At 44.6% G+C, this 17,352-nt stretch overlaps 1 protein-coding gene across 1 annotated transcript; it reads left to right on the top strand.

Moving 5' to 3' along the window:
• Positions 1 to 10,158: 10,158 nt before the first annotated feature.
• Positions 10,159 to 16,143, top strand: LOC120910522 (gastrula zinc finger protein XlCGF57.1-like). Its single transcript, XM_040322279.1, has 4 exons — positions 10,159 to 10,222; positions 13,521 to 13,574; positions 13,752 to 13,898; positions 14,034 to 16,143. Exons 1-4 carry the CDS (start codon positions 10,159 to 10,161, stop codon positions 15,095 to 15,097), a joined length of 1,329 nt encoding a protein of 442 aa, XP_040178213.1. The 3' UTR covers positions 15,098 to 16,143.
• The last annotated feature ends 1,209 nt before the right edge of the window (positions 16,144 to 17,352 follow it).

The raw sequence follows: 17,352 nt of genomic DNA, 5'->3' as shown, positions 1-17,352 counted from the left end.
AGGATCAGTAATCGGTGGATCTCACCATCTTCTCCGCCTGCTACGAAGACTCACCCCCTTCATCCCGGAAGAGGATACAGCAGTAGTTGTTGGAACAATTATCAACTCCAGGCTCGACTATGGAAACTCCTTCAACCTCGGACTCCCTAAATACCAGATTTCTCATCTACAAGTCGTCCAGAACACAGCAGCCAGACTGATAACGGGAAAAAACCCTGGGAATCAATCACCCCGTCCCTGAGGACCCTTCATTGGTTAGCCGTAAAGGATCGAGTCACATTCAAGGCCCTCTGCCTCACTCACAAATGTACACAAGGAATCGCCCCTCAATATTTTTGCGAGAAAATAAAATACAACCCCAATCGCGTTCTTCGATCAACCAACCAAAATCTACTTCAAATCCCCAAGTCCCGCTACAAGTCAAAAGGAGAACGAAGATTCGCAGTCCAAGGACCCTGGCTGTGGAACGCGCTACCAACTAACATCCGAATGGAAAAAAATCATCGGGGCTTCAGAAAAAAACTCAAGACCCACCTCTTCTGAAGGATAAGGAAGACAATGGATACCAAGCGCTTGAGGTGATTCAGTTCGCACTTGTAACACTATACAAGTTATTCACTCACTCACTCACTCAAATCTGATACTGTGTATGGCCATCAGTGGTAAAATAAAGGACCTTATATTAGACTTCCTTAAGTTGGCAGTCATCAGGAATTAGAATGTTCCTTACACCTGGTGGTCAGTGGGATAAAAGCACAGGTATAGACCACTCAAAAGAATACTGTTGGTACATTTTACTGTAATTGAAGCCTCTTATTGCACCACAATAACACCTCAATAAAAAAAAGTGAAGGACATCTGTCAAGTCTTTTTTGAGGGCCAGGGACTCTGAAATCTCAGATCGATTTTATGCCCATTGACTGAACTCTGCTGGTGCCCAGAGAACCCAGGACTTTATTAAGTACTTTTATTTAATTTTTGTATTGCAGTTGTAATATTGTATTTAACTATTGCAATCATTTTTTTATGCACCCTTTTCTTTGTCTTGTATTAAACAATATTTATAAATCGTTAAGCTTATCTCTAATGCACTAAGCCAGGACTTGACCTCCTAAAGATTTACCCCTCTTCATGACCAGGCCGTTTTTTGTGATACGGCATACCTTCAAATGACGTACATCAGAGGCCTACAGTGCCGAATTACCAAATAAGCAGAGTAGGCACTGGTCTATGGGCCCTACACCGCCTAACCACTTGCCCTACCGTATTTATCGGCGTATAACACGCACCCTAACTTTAATGCCGCGTACACACGACCATTTTTAATGGTCTAGAAAAAACTGTTTTTTTTTAACCAGATTATTGTTAAACCGGCCTTGCCTACACACGATCGTGGAAAAAAAAATGCTCTAGCAAAGCGCGGTGACGTACAACACGTACGACGGCACTATAAAGGGGAAGTTCCATTCGGAGGGCGCCACCCTTGGGTTTGCTTTTGCTGATTTTGTGTTAGTAAAAGATGATTCGCGCTTTTCAGTCTGTTACAGCGTGAAGAATGTGCTATCTCCATTACGAACGCTAGTTTTACTAGAACGAGCGCTCCCGTTCCATAACTTGCTTCTGAGAATGCGCATTTTTTCAGTTAAAGCCCACACACGACTATGGGATATCTTCCAATGGGGACACTAGTTCTGGTGACCTGGGGGGGGGCAAGGGATTTTCACTAATTTGCAGGGATTTCCTCTCACTTCCTGTTTTGACTATGGGACAGGAAGTGAAGGTAAATCTCCCCATTTACAGTATCGGTATCAGTGAAAGTAAAAGAAAATCCCAAATTTTGGATTGTCACCAGAACAAAAGTAGTGGGGACACTAGTCCTGGTGACCTTATTTTGCAAGGATTTCCTCTCACTTCCTGTTTTGGCTATGGGAAAGGTTGTGAAGGTAAATCTCCCCAATGAAGATTTATCAGTGAAAGTAAAAGAAAATGCCAAATCTTGGGTTGTTCCAGGAAAAAAAGATAGCGGGGACACTGGTCCTTGTGACCTGGAGGGCCACAAAGGGATTACCTTACTTTTCAAGGATTTCCTCTCACTTCCTGTTTTGGCTATGGGACAGGAAGTGAAGTTAAAGCTCCCCAATGGGACACAGATAGCAAAACCATCTATACACATTGGGCCGGATTCACATACATTGGCGCATATTTATGCGGGGGTAGCGTATCTAATATACGCTACGCCGACGCAGCCCACAAAGGCAAGCACTGGGTTCACAAAGCACTCGCTGCTAAAGATACGCGGGGTTTCCTCGGTGTAAGCCAGCATAGGTAGAAGTGGGCATGAGCCATGCTAATGAGGCATGACCCCATGCAAATAATTGGCCAAGCGCCATAGAAGTACTTAAAACGAACGGCGCATGCGCCGTCCCATGGACGCATCCCAGTGCGCAGGCTCAGAATCACGTCGGAACTACTCCCTAAGGTACAACGGATCACTGCCTAAGACGTGAACGTAACCTACGCCTAGTCATATTCATGTACAACGTAAACGACAAAAGATACGACGGCTTGTGTTCCCTGGTCCATACCTTTGCATGAGTTGCGCCTCCTATATGGGAAATAACTTTACGCCGGACGTACGACTTACGCAAACCGCGTATATTATGCGCCGGGCGCAACTACGTTCGTGAATCGGCGTATCCCCCTCATTTGCATAAAATCAATGGGAGCGGCAAATGCGCACAGCGTAAATGTGCGCCCATGATACGAAGGCGTAGGCAAGTTACGTCGGTCGTAGGAAGCCTATTTTTAGACGTATCTCAGATTGTGGGCATGGCGCATAGTTATACTTACGCGGCGTATCTCGAGATACGTCGGCGTAAGTGCTTTGTGAATCCGGGCCATTCACTACCTAAATGCACAGGAATCAATTTTTTATAAAATAATTTCTTGCTGTGTATTTTTGCCTCCTTGTATCGTCCTCTGTGAGCTCCTGAACCTCTCCTTCTCCCCCTCGATTCTCTAGGTTTGAAAGGAATAGTGCATATTAGTTGCAGTCATGTGCACTGCTTTATGTATACTACAACTTATAAATCCAGCGGTCTACAATCCTTAGGCCATCTTGAGAGCGGGTGGCTACATCCTTACCTATAGTGGGACCATGAAGAATGAACGTAGTCATCCTCTACCAAAAGGTCAGGTCACAGCAGCGAATTTTTTTTGTTTTTAAACCAGATTACTGAATTACCCAAGCTCCAGTGATAATCACTCTTAAGACCCTCTTCCTATCCACTCCTGCCATGCCAGCGACAGACCCCGCCCTCCACACCAAACGGAGAATTCAGTAACTATATGACAGAGCCAAGGAGAGCCGGTGATCTGCCCGGCTTGTTCCAGCTATGGTATTAGTTCCACTAAACAGCTGATGATCAGCTGTTGCGTTCGGCTATTGCTACTGCGCATGCCCGGAGTCTGCGCAGTCGGTTGTGGAACAAGCTCGGCGATGGTCATCTTCTCCTCCTCCCTCCCTGAAGCCTCCCCCGCCCGGGTGCTCGCTGACTGGTGCCCTGGATGGGCCGCTCTATTGTCAGTCAGTGAGCTCCTCCTGCTCTGTCAGCCCCATAGAGCCGCACACAGCCCCCCCCCCTCTACGATCCGTTTCAAACCCGACGTTTTACAGAGAAACACAATTTAAATGATGTAATAAATATACATGTCTGGAGGAAATGTTATGAAATTGACGGTGTGGTGCAGTGAAGCTTTCCGTCCTCCCCTGCTGACTTATGGTACGCTCCACAAGCCGGGTTATCTGTCTCAGCAGCTAGCTGCCGATTCCGTGTTCCACAGCTGACGAACAGCTGTTTTGTTCGGCTATTTCCGTAGCCTGCCCGTAGAATGTTACTGCGCATGCCCGGAGACTGCGCAGTCGGTTGTGGAACTTCCCCCATAGGGGAACATTTAGGACAAGTCACCGGACACCTCACAGCCATCACCTCAGAGTTCCCGCTTTACTCCTCCTCCACTGCCATTGGCTGCACTCCCTCCACACCAACCAATCACTAGGTGTAATCAGAGTGTCTAGGCAGATTCTGCTCTCCACAGAGACTTACCTCAGACCTCTCCACTGCGATTGGCTGCACTCCCTCCACAAGAACCAATACACATGGTGGAATCATGGAGTTACCAGGCAGACTCTGCTTACCATAGAGACTTATCTCAGACCTTGCAACAGTCACACACTATTATTATTAACCCTTTCATGCCTAAGCCTATTTATGACATTTGGGGTTTACGAGTTAAAATCCATATTTTTGGCTAGAAAATTACTTAGAACTCCCCAACATTATATATATTTTTTTAGCAGAGAATCTAGAGAATAAAATGGCGATTTTTGCAATATTTTATGTCACACGGTATTTGTGCGGCGGTGTTTTAAGCACAACTTTTTGGGAAAAATTTAATTTCATGAATTTTAAAAAAATGAAAAAGTAAAATTAGCCCAATTATTTTGCATTATGTGAAAGATGATGTTACGCCGAGTAAATAGATACCAAGCATGTCACGCTTTATAATTGCACGCACTCGTGGAATTGCGACAAACTACGGTACCTAAAAATCTCCATAGGCGACGCTTTCAACTTTTTTTATGGTTACCAGGTTAGAGTTACAGAGTAGTTCTAGTGCTAGAATTATTGCTCTCGCTCTGACGATCGTGGCGATACCTCACATGTGTGATTTGAACACCGTTTTCATATGCGGGCGCGACTTCAGGAAGCGTTTTCTTTGTTGCGCAAGCTCACGGGGAGGGGGGAGCTTTAACATTTTTATTTATTTTTTCTTATTTTAATTTTTTTTATAATATTACATTGTGTTTTTTTTTTTTTTTTTTTTACATTTTGATCACTTTTATTGCTGTCACAAGGAATGTAAACATCCCTTGTGACAGTAATAGGTGGTGACAGGTACTCTTTATGGAGGGATCGGGGGTCTAAAAGACCCCTGAGCCCTCCTTTGCACTTCAAAGTATTCAGATCGCTGAAAACGGCGATTCTGAATACTGTGTACTTTTTCTAAATCCGGCACCATTGGCAGCCGAGTAACCTGGAAGTGATGTCATGACGTCGCATCTGTGTTTTCAATGCGGACACTGAATCAAAGCCGTTTACGGCTTTGTTTCAGAGCGCGCCTGTACGATGGAGGCGCAGGATCGTGGATCGGGTCTCCCGGTGGGACGGGAGGCCCGGTCAGAGAGGCGGCAGGAGGGGGGGGTGTCCCCTCCCGCTCCTCCGGCATAACAACCGAGCGGCTTTTAGCCGCATCGGTTGTTTTTGTTTGGATAGCCGATTGCCGGCTCTAAAAAACGGTACCGTGATGATGCCTGCGGCTGCAGGCATCATCCCGGTATAGCCCCCGAAAGCCGAGGACGCATATATGCGTTCCGTCGGCGTGAAAGGGATTTATACATTTATATAGAGCTCTATACAGAGAGCACTGAGACAATCTCTGAACCAGGTGGGCTTACACTCTAATGGCCGTCTTTAATATTGATTGGACCCTGGGCAAACATTTTCTTGCCCCCCACCCCATGCAAATTTGCTCTCCGCACCAACATTCCAAAAAACAAACATACACGTAAACGTATGTATTGAATTGTATTGTGACTGTACTGTCTGTCCTCATGGTGTAAAGCACTGCACAAACTGTTGGCGCTTTATAAATTGTAATTCACCTCCAGGGGCGGACTGACAACTCATGGGGCCCCTGGGCAATAGAAGATTATGGGGCCCCCGGGCTTAGAGATGGCCACCACGCTAGGAGGCAGTGCAGAGGCGGGGCAGCTACAATCTCTGGATTTTCACATCAAAAGCATGTCGGTTTCGGACATATCAGGGACAGATCTAAAAAAAACATCGATTTTTACCTACTGTCCCTTGTTTTACTGAGCCTGGCAACCCTGATGGGGCCCCCTAGTGGCATGGGGCCCTCGGGCAGTGCCCGAGTGACTCAATGGTCAATCCGCCCCTGTTCACCTCTCTACCCCCAGTCCACAGCTCACCACTATGCAGACTCTCCACCGGACAGCTTCCTCCAACAGAACGAACAGCTCAGGACCTCATCAGATTAGGGACCCAGTCAATTACTGGACCCCAGTGGCAGATCAGATGCTCCGGGCCAACGTGGTCCCAGAACCAGGATCACTGCTTAGCACGCACACCCCGGCCCGGAAGGCCATTTGCCGGGGTGCCGTGGAATGGCTACCCTGAAGGTGGGCCCCACACGAGGAGAAGACCCAAGAAAATGGCGTCTGCCCCATAAATACCCCTCCCGGCATGCACAACGAGGAAGCCTCCTCCTGATAGGCTGCCGGAAAGAAGTATCCAACCCTTGACTCCAATGCTGCCACCTGTCGGCCTGGGGTGTGATCAGCACCCCAGAAACAGCAGCATGAGCCCACAGCACAGCCAGAGCAGGGACAGATGCTCCAAATTTAAACAGATTAACCTGGTCAGAGTCACTCATCTCTCGGACCACCTCTAAATTTACACTAGCACCGGTTCTGAAAAGTAACCAGGCGCTACACAGTGAAGGAGTATGGAGTAGACATCCAGCCAGTGAGAGAAGTCTATCTAAACCACTAACTAATCTCAGGTCAGTCCCTCTAATGGGTTCCCCCGAAACTCCCAGGCAGCGCTTGTACCTTTTTAACCCCCAACACACCATCAGATTTTCTGCAGATTTTTGTCTTCAGATTTACCAAAACCATATAATATGAGGTCAAACCTTAAGAGTTTCAATTTGTATGCAATCAGGCAGGCCCTTGTACTACATGGTTTTGGTAAATCTGAAGACAAAAATCTGCAGATAATCTGATGGTGTGTATGGGTCTTTAGTGTTCTGTCAGCACTCAGCCTTCGCAGGTTCACACAGCAGAGTGAGAGAGCCCTGCGCGTTTTTCAGTTCACATATATAAATGTCTGTGCAAAGCTGGGACTAATGCCGCGTACACAAGACTATTTTTAATGGTCTAGAAAAAACGAAGTGAAAAAAAAATGCTCTAGCAAAGCGCGGTGACGTACAACACGTACGACGGCACTATAAAGGGGAAGTACCATTCGGATGGCGCCACCCTTGGGGCTGCTTTTTCTGATTTTGTGTTAGTAAAACTTTGGTGAGAGACGATTCGTGCTTTTCGATCTGTTACAGCGTGATGAATGTGCTTTCTCCATTACGAATGCTAGTTTTACCAGAACGAGCGCTCCTGTCTCATAACTTGCTTCTGAGCATGCTAGTTATTTTCACGCCGTTAAGGCCCACACACGACCATTTTTTAGGACGTTAAAAAAACGACAACGTTAAAAACAACGCAAACATTTAAAGCATGTTCTAAATTTTTAATGGACATTTTTAACGTCGCAAAAAAATGCTCTGGAGCCCACACACGATCGTGTGTACACGGCATAATAATAAGGACTGGCTACCAGGAAAGATGTTCACCTAGTAATGGAGACTTTATCTCACCATAATATATTTCATTAGACTGAATTCACTAAGCTAACAAGCCAGGATATGGATCTTTATTTTTTTTTAAAGTGACAGTTATTTCCATCACAGGTCCAGAAGATTAGAAAATAACAGTTACATAGCAAAACACATGTTTTTTTATTGAATAGACACCTTACATGTTGTATTTAAATACTAAAACACAATAAAATTGTTGTTTTTAATTCTATTTTATTGTTGTCTGAATGATATCCAAGGTATAATCTGAGTGTGTAATGATATTGATATGTAACATAATAGAGGAATGGATCATGATGCCGGGGACAAAACGATGAAACATAATGTAGACTGCAGTATTTATATTTAACACAAGATGGTGATCTTGCTTTAAAATGGAAGGGCAAGAAGTGATGTAGAGGTTTAACAGGAAGTTCCGGGTGAAAGGTGAATTTGAAGGAAGTAGAGAGGAGACATTGCAGGAACTGGCAGCAGAGGAGGTAATATGATATTATTTTATATTTACACCCACAGGCCCGGATTCTCGTACGAGTTACGCCGGCGTATCTCCAGATACGCCGTCGTAACTCTGAGTCCGAGCCGTCGTATCTATGCGCCTGATTCTTAGAATCAGTTACGCATAGATTTGTATTAGATCCGACCGGCGTAAGTCTCTTACGCCGTCGGATCTTAACTGCAAATTTACGCTGGCCGCTAGGGGTGTGTACGCTGATTTACGCCTAGAAATATGTAAATCAGCTAGATACGCGAATTCACGAACATACGCCCGGCCGACGCAGTACAGATACGCCGTTTACGTTAGGCTTTTCCCGGCGTAAAGTTACCCCTGCTATATGAGGCGTACATGAGGCGTACCAATGTTAAGTATGGACGTCGTTCCCGCGTCAAATTTTGAAAATGTTACGCCGTTTGCGTAAGTCGTTCGCGAATAGGGCTGGGCGTCATTTACGTTCACGTCAAAAGCATTGGCTTCTTGCGGGTTAATTTGGAGCATGCGCACTGGGATACTTCATTTACGTCATTTACGTGGGGTCACATAAAATTTACATAACACACGCCCACATCTACTACATTTGAATTTGGCGGGCTTACGCCGGCCTATTTACGCTACGCCGCCGCAACTTTGGTTTGAGAATATGGCACTTGCCTGTCAAAGTTGCTAAGGCGTAACGTAAATAGGATACGTTACGCCCGCACAAAGATACGCGGTTCTACGTGAATCCAGTCCACAGTATCCCCCCTGCCCGTTTTGTGCGTCCTCTTCACCCATATTAACTGTGACGTCTTTTATGGTTTAAAGACCAGATCGGATAGATAGATAGATGGACCAGATACATTCTAAATATAGAGCCATTTATCCAACTGTCCATCCAGAGCCTCTGGTTTATAGACCAGATACATCCTAAATATAGAACCATTTATCCAACTGTCTACAGAGATCAGAGTCTTGTATGGATCACATGATCACATCCGTGATCATGGAGGAGGACCTGAGTCACATGACTGAGAGGATATTCGACCTCACCCTGGAGATCATCTACCTTCTGATTGGAGAGGTGAGGAGAATTCTGAGAGGTCACATGACGTCACTCTTATCTCTATTAATAAAAAACAGACCTGGCTGGAGCTCTTTCATTGCAGAGTTTTCCTCCGGTGAAGTCTGGTGACCATCTAACCATCACAGTGCCTTCACCTTGTTTTCTGAAACCCAAGAGGAACAATAGGAAGAAGATTCTAGAAGTTTCCAAGAAGATCATTCATCTGCTGAGAGGAGAGGTGAGCGGTGCCGGGAATTCTGGGACATTATCCAGTAACAGACAAGGGATGTGTCTGGATGGTGACTGTATCATTGTGTGTGTCAGGTTCCTATAAGGTGTCAGGATGTCACTGTCTATTTCTCCATGGAGGAGTGGGAGTATTTAGAAGGACACAAGGATCTCTACAAGGACATCATGACGGAGAATCAGCCGCCCCTCACATCACCGGGTAAGAGGAGACTTTATTGTAAAGGAGAGAGCAGTACGGAGGGTCCACCTAGATCCCCCATCATCTGATAAACACATAGAAACAATGTATTCAGTCAGTGTGTGTGTTTCCTACAGATGGATCCAGTAATGGGAACCCACCAGAGAGATGTCCCCGTCCTCTGTATTCCCGGGATTCCACACAGGAAGGTCACACCATCCCCCAACATCATCAGGTGGGTGGACTTTGTGAGAAGACATTCTTCTATGGATTCTCCTGTTTTAGCATTTAGTGGTCATTATCGGGTGCTTACACTGCTTATTATTATTATTATTATTATACAGGATTTATATAGTGCCAACAGTTTGTGCAGTGCTTTACAACATTAGGGCAGAGACAGTACAGTTATACTACAATTTAATACAGGAGGAATCAGGGGGCCATGCCAGTTAGAGCTTACATTTATAAAAAATAAAGTATGAATGAATGCAGAGCTGAATTCATTTGTGTCTTTTATATCGGCAATCATTTTTTTAACAGATCTTTTTTCTTATTTTGGGGTTCAGGGTGAAGAACAGATTAATATAAAAGTTGAGGTTAAAGAGGAAGAAGAAGAGACGTATGTGGGGGGTGATCAGCCATCCACGGAGGAGGTTGGGACGATTACCAAAAGTGAACATGAAGAAACGTTTCTACTTCTCAACACAAGTAAGTAACGGAAACCATTTGTGGCCAAGGAATGGTAAAAACAGTTGGTCTGACCTCTGAGTGTATAACCTGCATCTAGGAGGTTGGGACGCTAAGCAAAATCAAGGCCAGAGCTTCACCTAGGTGATTTGTAACAGGATCATTATGTACCGCACGCACGGCTCATGTTTCCGCACGCACGGCTCATGTTTCCGCACGCATGGCTCATGTGTAAGGTAAGGTCTACAGACTTGGAAATATCAGTTTGTAAATGGATAGAAAACTGGCTGAAAGACAGAATTCAGAGAGTCGTGGTTAATGATTCTTACTCTGAATGGTCCAAGGTTATCAGTGGTGTACCCCAAGGTTCAGTGCTGGGACCCTTACTTTTTAATATCTTTATAAATCATATCGGGTCTGAGATCAAAAGTAACATTTCTGTCTTTGCAGATGACACAAAGCTTTGCAGTGGAATAACGTCCTTGCAGGATGTCTCCAATTTACAAGCCGACCTCAATGCTCTGTCTGATTAGGCAACTATGTGGCAGATGAGGTTTAATGTTGATAAATGTAAAGTTATGCACTTGGGGGCTAAGAATATGCATGCATCATACATACCAGGGGGAGTACAACTGGGGGGATCCGTAGTGGAGAAGGATCTGGGGGTTTTGGTAGCTCATAAGCTCAATAATGGCATGCAATGCCAAGCTGCAGTTTCCAAAGTGAGCAAAGTCCTTTCTTGTATTTAGAGAGGTATGGACTCCAAAGAGAGAGAGAGAGAGATCATTTTGCCCCCCCTGTACAAATTAATAGTAAGACCTCATCTGGAATATGCAGTTCAGTTTTGGGGCCCAGTTCTCAAAAAGAATATCAGGGAACTGGAGAAAGTGCAGAGAAGGGCAACCAAACTGATAAGAGGCATGGAGGAGCTCAGCTATGAGGGAAGATTAGATGAACTGAATTTATTCTCTCTGGAGAAGAGGAGAATAAGGTGGGATATGATCAACATGTACAAATATATAAGGGGTCCATACAGTGAACTTGGTGTTGAGTTATTCATTTTACGGTCAAAACAAAAAGATAAGGGGTCACTGTTTATGTCTAGAGGAAAAGAGATTATCTCCAAATACGGAAAGGTTTCTTCACAGTGAGAGCTGTGAAAATGTGGAATAGACTCCCTGCAGAGGTAGTCCTGGTCAGCTTAGTAGACTGCTTTAAGAAAGCAGTCTACTGTAAATGTACTTAATACACTGCTCAAAAAAATGAAAGGAACACTTTGAAAACATATCAGATCTCAACGGGCAAAAATCTCATGCTGGATATCTATACTGATATGGACGGGGTAATGTGTTAGGAATGAAAGGATGGCACATCATTTGATGGAAATGAAAATTATCCACCTACAGAGGGCTGAATTCAAAGACACCCCGAAAATCAAAGTGATAAAATAATGCAGCAAGCGAGTCCATTTTGCCGAAATTTCATTGCAACAACTCAAAATGGTCCTCAGTAGTTTGTATGGCCCCCCAAGTGCTTGTATGCATGCCTGACAACATCAGGGCATGCTCCTAATGAGATGACGGATGGCTTTCTGGGGTTTTTCCTCCCAGATTTGGACCAGAGCATCACTGAGCTCCTGAACAGACTGAGGTGCAACCTGGCGGCACTGGATGGACCGAAACATAATGTCCCAGAGGTGTTCTTTTGGATTTAGGTCAGGTGAGCGTGAGGGCCATTCAATGGTATAAATTTCTTCATCCTCCAGGAACTGGCTGCATGCTCTCGCCACATGAGGCCGGGCATTGTCATGCACCAGGCGGATCCCAGGACCCACTGCACCAGTGTAGGGTCTGACAATGGGTCCAAGGATTTCATTCCAATACCTAATGGCAGTCAGGGTGCCATTGTGTAGCCTGTAGAGGTCTGTGCGTCCCTCCATGGATATGCCTCCCCACACCATCACTGACCCACCACCAAACCGGTCATGCTGAACAATGTTACAGGCGGCATAAAGTCCTCCGCTGCTTCTCCAGACCCTTTCACGTCTGTCACATATGCTCAGCTTGAACCTGCTCTCATCTGTGAAAAGCATGGGGCACCAATGGCGGACTTGCCAATTTTGGTGTTCAATGGAAAATGCCAATCAAGCTCCACAGTGTCCGGCAGTGAGCACAGAGCACACTAGAGGACGTCAGGCCCTCAGGCCACCCCCATGAAGTCTGTTTCTGATTGTTTGGTCAGAGACATTCACACCAGTGGCCTGCTGGAAGTCATTTTGTAGAGCTCTGGCAGTGCTCATCCTGTTCCTCCTTGTACAAAGGAGCAGATACCGGTCCTGCTGATGGGTTAAGGACCTTCTACGGCTCTGTCCAGCTCTCCTAGAGTTAACTGCCTGTCTCCTGGAATCTCCTCCATGCTCTTGAGACTGTGCTGGGAGACACGGCAAACCTTCTGGCAATGAAACGTATTGATGTGCCATCCTGGGGAGTTGGACTGCCTGTATAACCTTTTATAGGGTCCAAGTATCACCTCGTGATACCAGTAGTGACACTGAAAGGTCCATCTCCATTCCCCAATATAACGTCATGTTCCCAACAAATGAGGTAGAGATACTGAGATTGCAGACTTGGCTGGCTTAAATCAGGTTTGGTCTCCACCCAGAGACTGGCCACATTAATCACCTTGCAGGTGGACAGACAGACATGGAGAAGGCCATATGAAAGGTCCATCTCCATTCCTCAATATAACGTCATGTTCCCAACAAATGAGGAGGAGATACTGTACACCATATAAATGGTCCATCTCTATTCCTCTATATAACGTCATGTTCCCAACAAATAATTTGGCATCTCCTTTACTCCTCATAACTGTTATGACACACTTTTGTGCATCAATAACTGTTTTAGATTTTTTATCCTTTAACTGTTTTTTTTTTTCATATTTTGATGTTACAGTTGTACCCAGGTCCATGTCAGATCTCTATGAATCTGTTAACTGTTAGACCAACGTGACTTTTTTATTACTGAAATATTTGGAAGAGTGTTCACACTGGAGTCCATATATGATCTGCAAACTCTTCATAATTTAAAATACAAGCAGTCCATTGTAGTAACAAACCACTGACGCGTTTTGGATAATGAAGCCTTAGTCCTAACTATTTATTATTATAGAATTAGCAGATCATATATGCACTCGGTGTGAAGACTTTTCTGATTGATTTTGGAGGGAGAACAGGAGCCCAGCTGTGAGATCGGCATTTCCACTTATTCCACCGACGGGGGGAGGAGCTAAAACTCCAGTTATTTGTCATCTACTGAGATTATTTATATATTTTTTTTCTTTCTTTCCAACAGATGGATGTGATGTGAGGAATTCCTCGGAGAGACATCTTCTATTATCTGCTGATTGTAAGTCAGAAGATAATGTCATCACACAGGATCCTCCAGGAGGAAATCCAAATACACAAAATATACATCACAGACCTTCCTGTCCGGAGACATCAATGGATCCCTCTGATCAGGGGGAATCTTCTCATCAATCACATACTATGATTGTAAATATCCATGTAAGATCTCACACTGCAGATAGATCAACAGATCCTTCTAATCCAAAGGAATCTTCCTCACCCCATGAAGGAAATCACAAAGGTGACCATCTATTCTCATGTTCAGAGTGCGGGAAAACTTTCACTCAGAAAGGAAAACTTATTCAGCACCAGAGAGTTCACACGGGTGAGCGTCCTTTCCCTTGTTCAGAGTGCGGGAAATGTTTTTCACATAAGTGCACTCTTCGTACACACCAGAGAATTCACACAGGTGAGCGTCCCTATTCATGTAGAGAGTGTGGGAAATTTTTTATTTGCAAAGGAGATCTTGGTAAACACCAGAGAATTCACACGGGTGAGCGTCCCTATTTGTGTTCAGAGTGCGGGAAATCTTTTACTTTGAAAGAAAACCTCACAAAGCACCAGAAAAGTCACACAGGTGAGCGTCCCTATTCATGTACAGAGTGTGGGAAATTTTTCATTTGCAAGAGTGATCTTGGTAAACACCAGAGAATTCACACGGGTGAGCGTCCATATTCATGTTCAACGTGCAGAAAATCTTTCGCTAAGAAAAAGAGTCTAGATGAACACCAGGGCAATTGCAATGGTCTGTGTCTCTTTTCAGATTGCAAAGACGCTTTCCACAAGAAAGATAATCTTGTTAAGCACCAGAAAAGTCACACCGGTGAGCGGCCTTATTCATGTTCAGAGTGCGGGAAATCTTTTCATAAGAAAGATAATCTTGTTAGCCACCAGCGAAGTCACACCGGTGAGCGACCTTATTCATGTTCAGAGTGTGGGAAATCTTTCACGTTGAAAGGAAACCTTGTGAAACACCAAAGACGTCACATGGGTAAGCATCCTTATCCATATTCAGAGAGTGGAAAATCTTTCACTTTGAAAGGAAACCTTATGAAAAACACAAGTGAGCATCCCTATTCATGTTCAGAGTGTGGGAAATCGTTCATTCAAAAAGGAGCCCTTGTTGAACACCAGAGAATTCACACGGGTGAGCGTCCTTTTTCATGCTCAGAGTGCGGGAAGTTTTTCACGCTGAAGGGAAACCTTGTTAAACACCAGAGAATTCACACGGGTGAGCATCCGTATTCCTGTTCAGAGTGCGGGAAATCTTTTACTCATCAAGGAGACCTTGTTAGACACCAGAGAATTCACAAGGGTGAGCGTCCCTATTTATGTACAGAGTGCGGAAAATCGTTCACACAGAAAGGAAACTTAGTCGAACACCTGAGAATTCACACGGGTGAGCGTCCTTATTCATGTACTGAGTGCGGGAAATCTTTCACTCAGAAAGGAATCCTTGTTACACATCAGAGAAGACACGCCGCACAACGTTCTCAGTGCAATCAGACTGCAGGAAATGATTAGACATCAAATACACTTTCCTATTCTTTTGACAATTGTACGATGATTGTTACTGCTGAAACTGTTACATCCATAGAACAACTATAGGAAGAAACTATTTATTTTATAAAGGGGGCATCCTGGGAAATGTTATTATAAATTTGTAGGAGGAGTTTTGATGGTCTGAGTCTTTTCTTGCTTCTCGTATTTCTTGGAGGCTCTCATGATGAGATCCTGCTACAGTTTCTGCCCCCACTTTCCGGTATCCTCGTTCCCCTTTTTTTATATTGCATATTGTGAAATAAAAATACAGCACAAAGAGTGGTAGCCCCTCATTATAGGTTACGGGGAACACAAAGATCTAAGCACACCAGGGAACAAAGATGAGCTTCAGAATGTCCAAAAGAAGACAGGTAGGTCCACATGGTGTACAATGCACATCACAATACATTGGGGCATAGAGAAAATATCTGAATTATTAGGGGGGTGATTTGATAGTTCTCTATCCATAAGATTTAAATGGTAGTAATACAATCCTCATATGAACCAATACTGAGCTACTGCTTTGCAGGCAACATGTATATTATTCAATATGTGAAAAAAAAGCAGGGAATTGTGACCTCATATGAACTACGTTTCTAGGTGTCACATAAAACACCAACTCCTCCGCTCCTCATCCTCTTTCTGTTGGGGTACCCCCAGGCTCCGTCCTTGGGACCCTCCTATTCTCCCTCTATACCTCTTCCCTAGGCCAGTTGATTACCTCCCATGGCTTCCAATACCACCTCTATGCTGACGACACCCAGATCTATCTCTCCACTCCTCAACTAACCCCCTCAATCTCCTCAACTGAGTGACGTCTCAGTATGGATGTCACACCACTTCCTCAAACAAAATCTTTCTAAAGTCTCTCACACACGATCAGACTTTTGCGTGGATTTTTGTCCGAATAGGCGTTGGGTGTGAACTTGTTCTGCATAGACACGGCAGAAATTTTTTAGACAACTTTCACCAAATCACATTGTTTTTTCAGCTTTTTACCGCCACCCTTTGGACAACTTTTGCTATTGTTGTCTGATGTTTAGCATTTGTTCTGAGCATGCGTGTTTGTACTTTGGATTTTAGTCCGATGGACTTGTGTACACACGATCGGATAATCCTCTATCGGACATTTGTTGTTGAAAAGATTAAGAGCATGCAAAGTGAACAATTGTCCATTGAAAAACCAACAACAATTGTCCGATGGAGCATACAGACGGTTCGATTGTCCGATAAAACATGTCCGTCGGACCGCTGTTGTCGAAAAGTCCAATCGTGTGTATGGGCCTTTAAACTGAGCTTGTATTATTTCCTCCTTCCCATGAATTTACCATTACGCCTCGTACACACGGATTTCAAACAAACTTTTCCTTGGATTTTTGTCCGAAGGGAGTTGGCCGGACACACCCCTAGCATTCACACGCTCAGACTTTTCTGCAAACTTTCCTAAAACTTTGCCAACATCACATGGTTTTTCTGCTCTTTACCACCACCCTTTGGTCAACTTCTGCTATTGTTGGTTGATTTTAATATTGGTTCTGGGCATGCGTATTTGCACTTCGGACAAAAGTCTGTTGGATTTCTGCACACACGATAGGACTTTGCACCATTGGCCTTTTGTTGCCAAAAAGTTTGTCCGTTTGCAGAGCGAACTTTTGTCTGATGAAAACCGAAAAAGTTTGTCCGATGGAGCGTACACGCGGTTGGCTTTTTTGGAAAATGTGCACATTTTGAAGTTTGTTAGCAAAAAGTCCGACTGTGTGTATGGGGCTTTAGGATGAACAGCACAACCATTGGTTCCTCCACACATGCCAGGGTACTGGTTGTAATCCTTAACTCTGACCTCTCCTTCAGCCCCCACATCCAATCATTGGCCATATCTTGCCACCTTAACCGCCGCAACATTTCCAGAATTTGCTCCTTCGTGACTAATGACTCCACGTAACGACTTATTCATTCCTTGGTAATTTCCCACCTTGAATGTTGCAACTCTCTCCTCACTGGCCAACCTTTACACAGGCTATCCCCCCCTTCAGTCTATTATGACTGAAGCTACTAGACTCATACGCCTCACTAACCGATTTGTGACTGCTGCTCCTCTCTGGCGATCCCTTCACTGGCTTCCCATACCCCACCGTATAAAATTAAAAATACTGCCCAAAACGTACAAGGCTGTCCACAACATTGCCGCCCAGCTATGGGCTCAGGCATGTTCGGATCGTACCTGCCAGGAAGCCGTC

The sequence above is a fragment of the Rana temporaria genome, chromosome 8 (assembly GCF_905171775.1).
Source record: "Rana temporaria chromosome 8, aRanTem1.1, whole genome shotgun sequence".
NCBI lineage: Eukaryota > Metazoa > Chordata > Amphibia > Anura > Ranidae > Rana > Rana temporaria.
Note: the sequence above shows the minus strand (reverse complement) of the source record. Positions and strands in the feature narration are given on the sequence as shown.

Excerpts from the sequence above, each read along its gene's own strand:
- LOC120910522 (XM_040322279.1), top strand. The coding sequence starts at position 10,159 with ATGAAGAAACGTTTCTACTTCTCAACACAAGTAAGTAACGGAAACCAT. Across the intron at positions 10,223-13,520 it reads CCATTTGTGGCCAAGGAATG|ATGGATGTGATGTGAGGAAT; the intron begins GTAAAAACAGTT and ends TCTTTCCAACAG. Across the intron at positions 13,899-14,033 it reads GCACCAGAGAGTTCACACGG|GAGATCTTGGTAAACACCAG; the intron begins GTGAGCGTCCTT and ends TTATTTGCAAAG.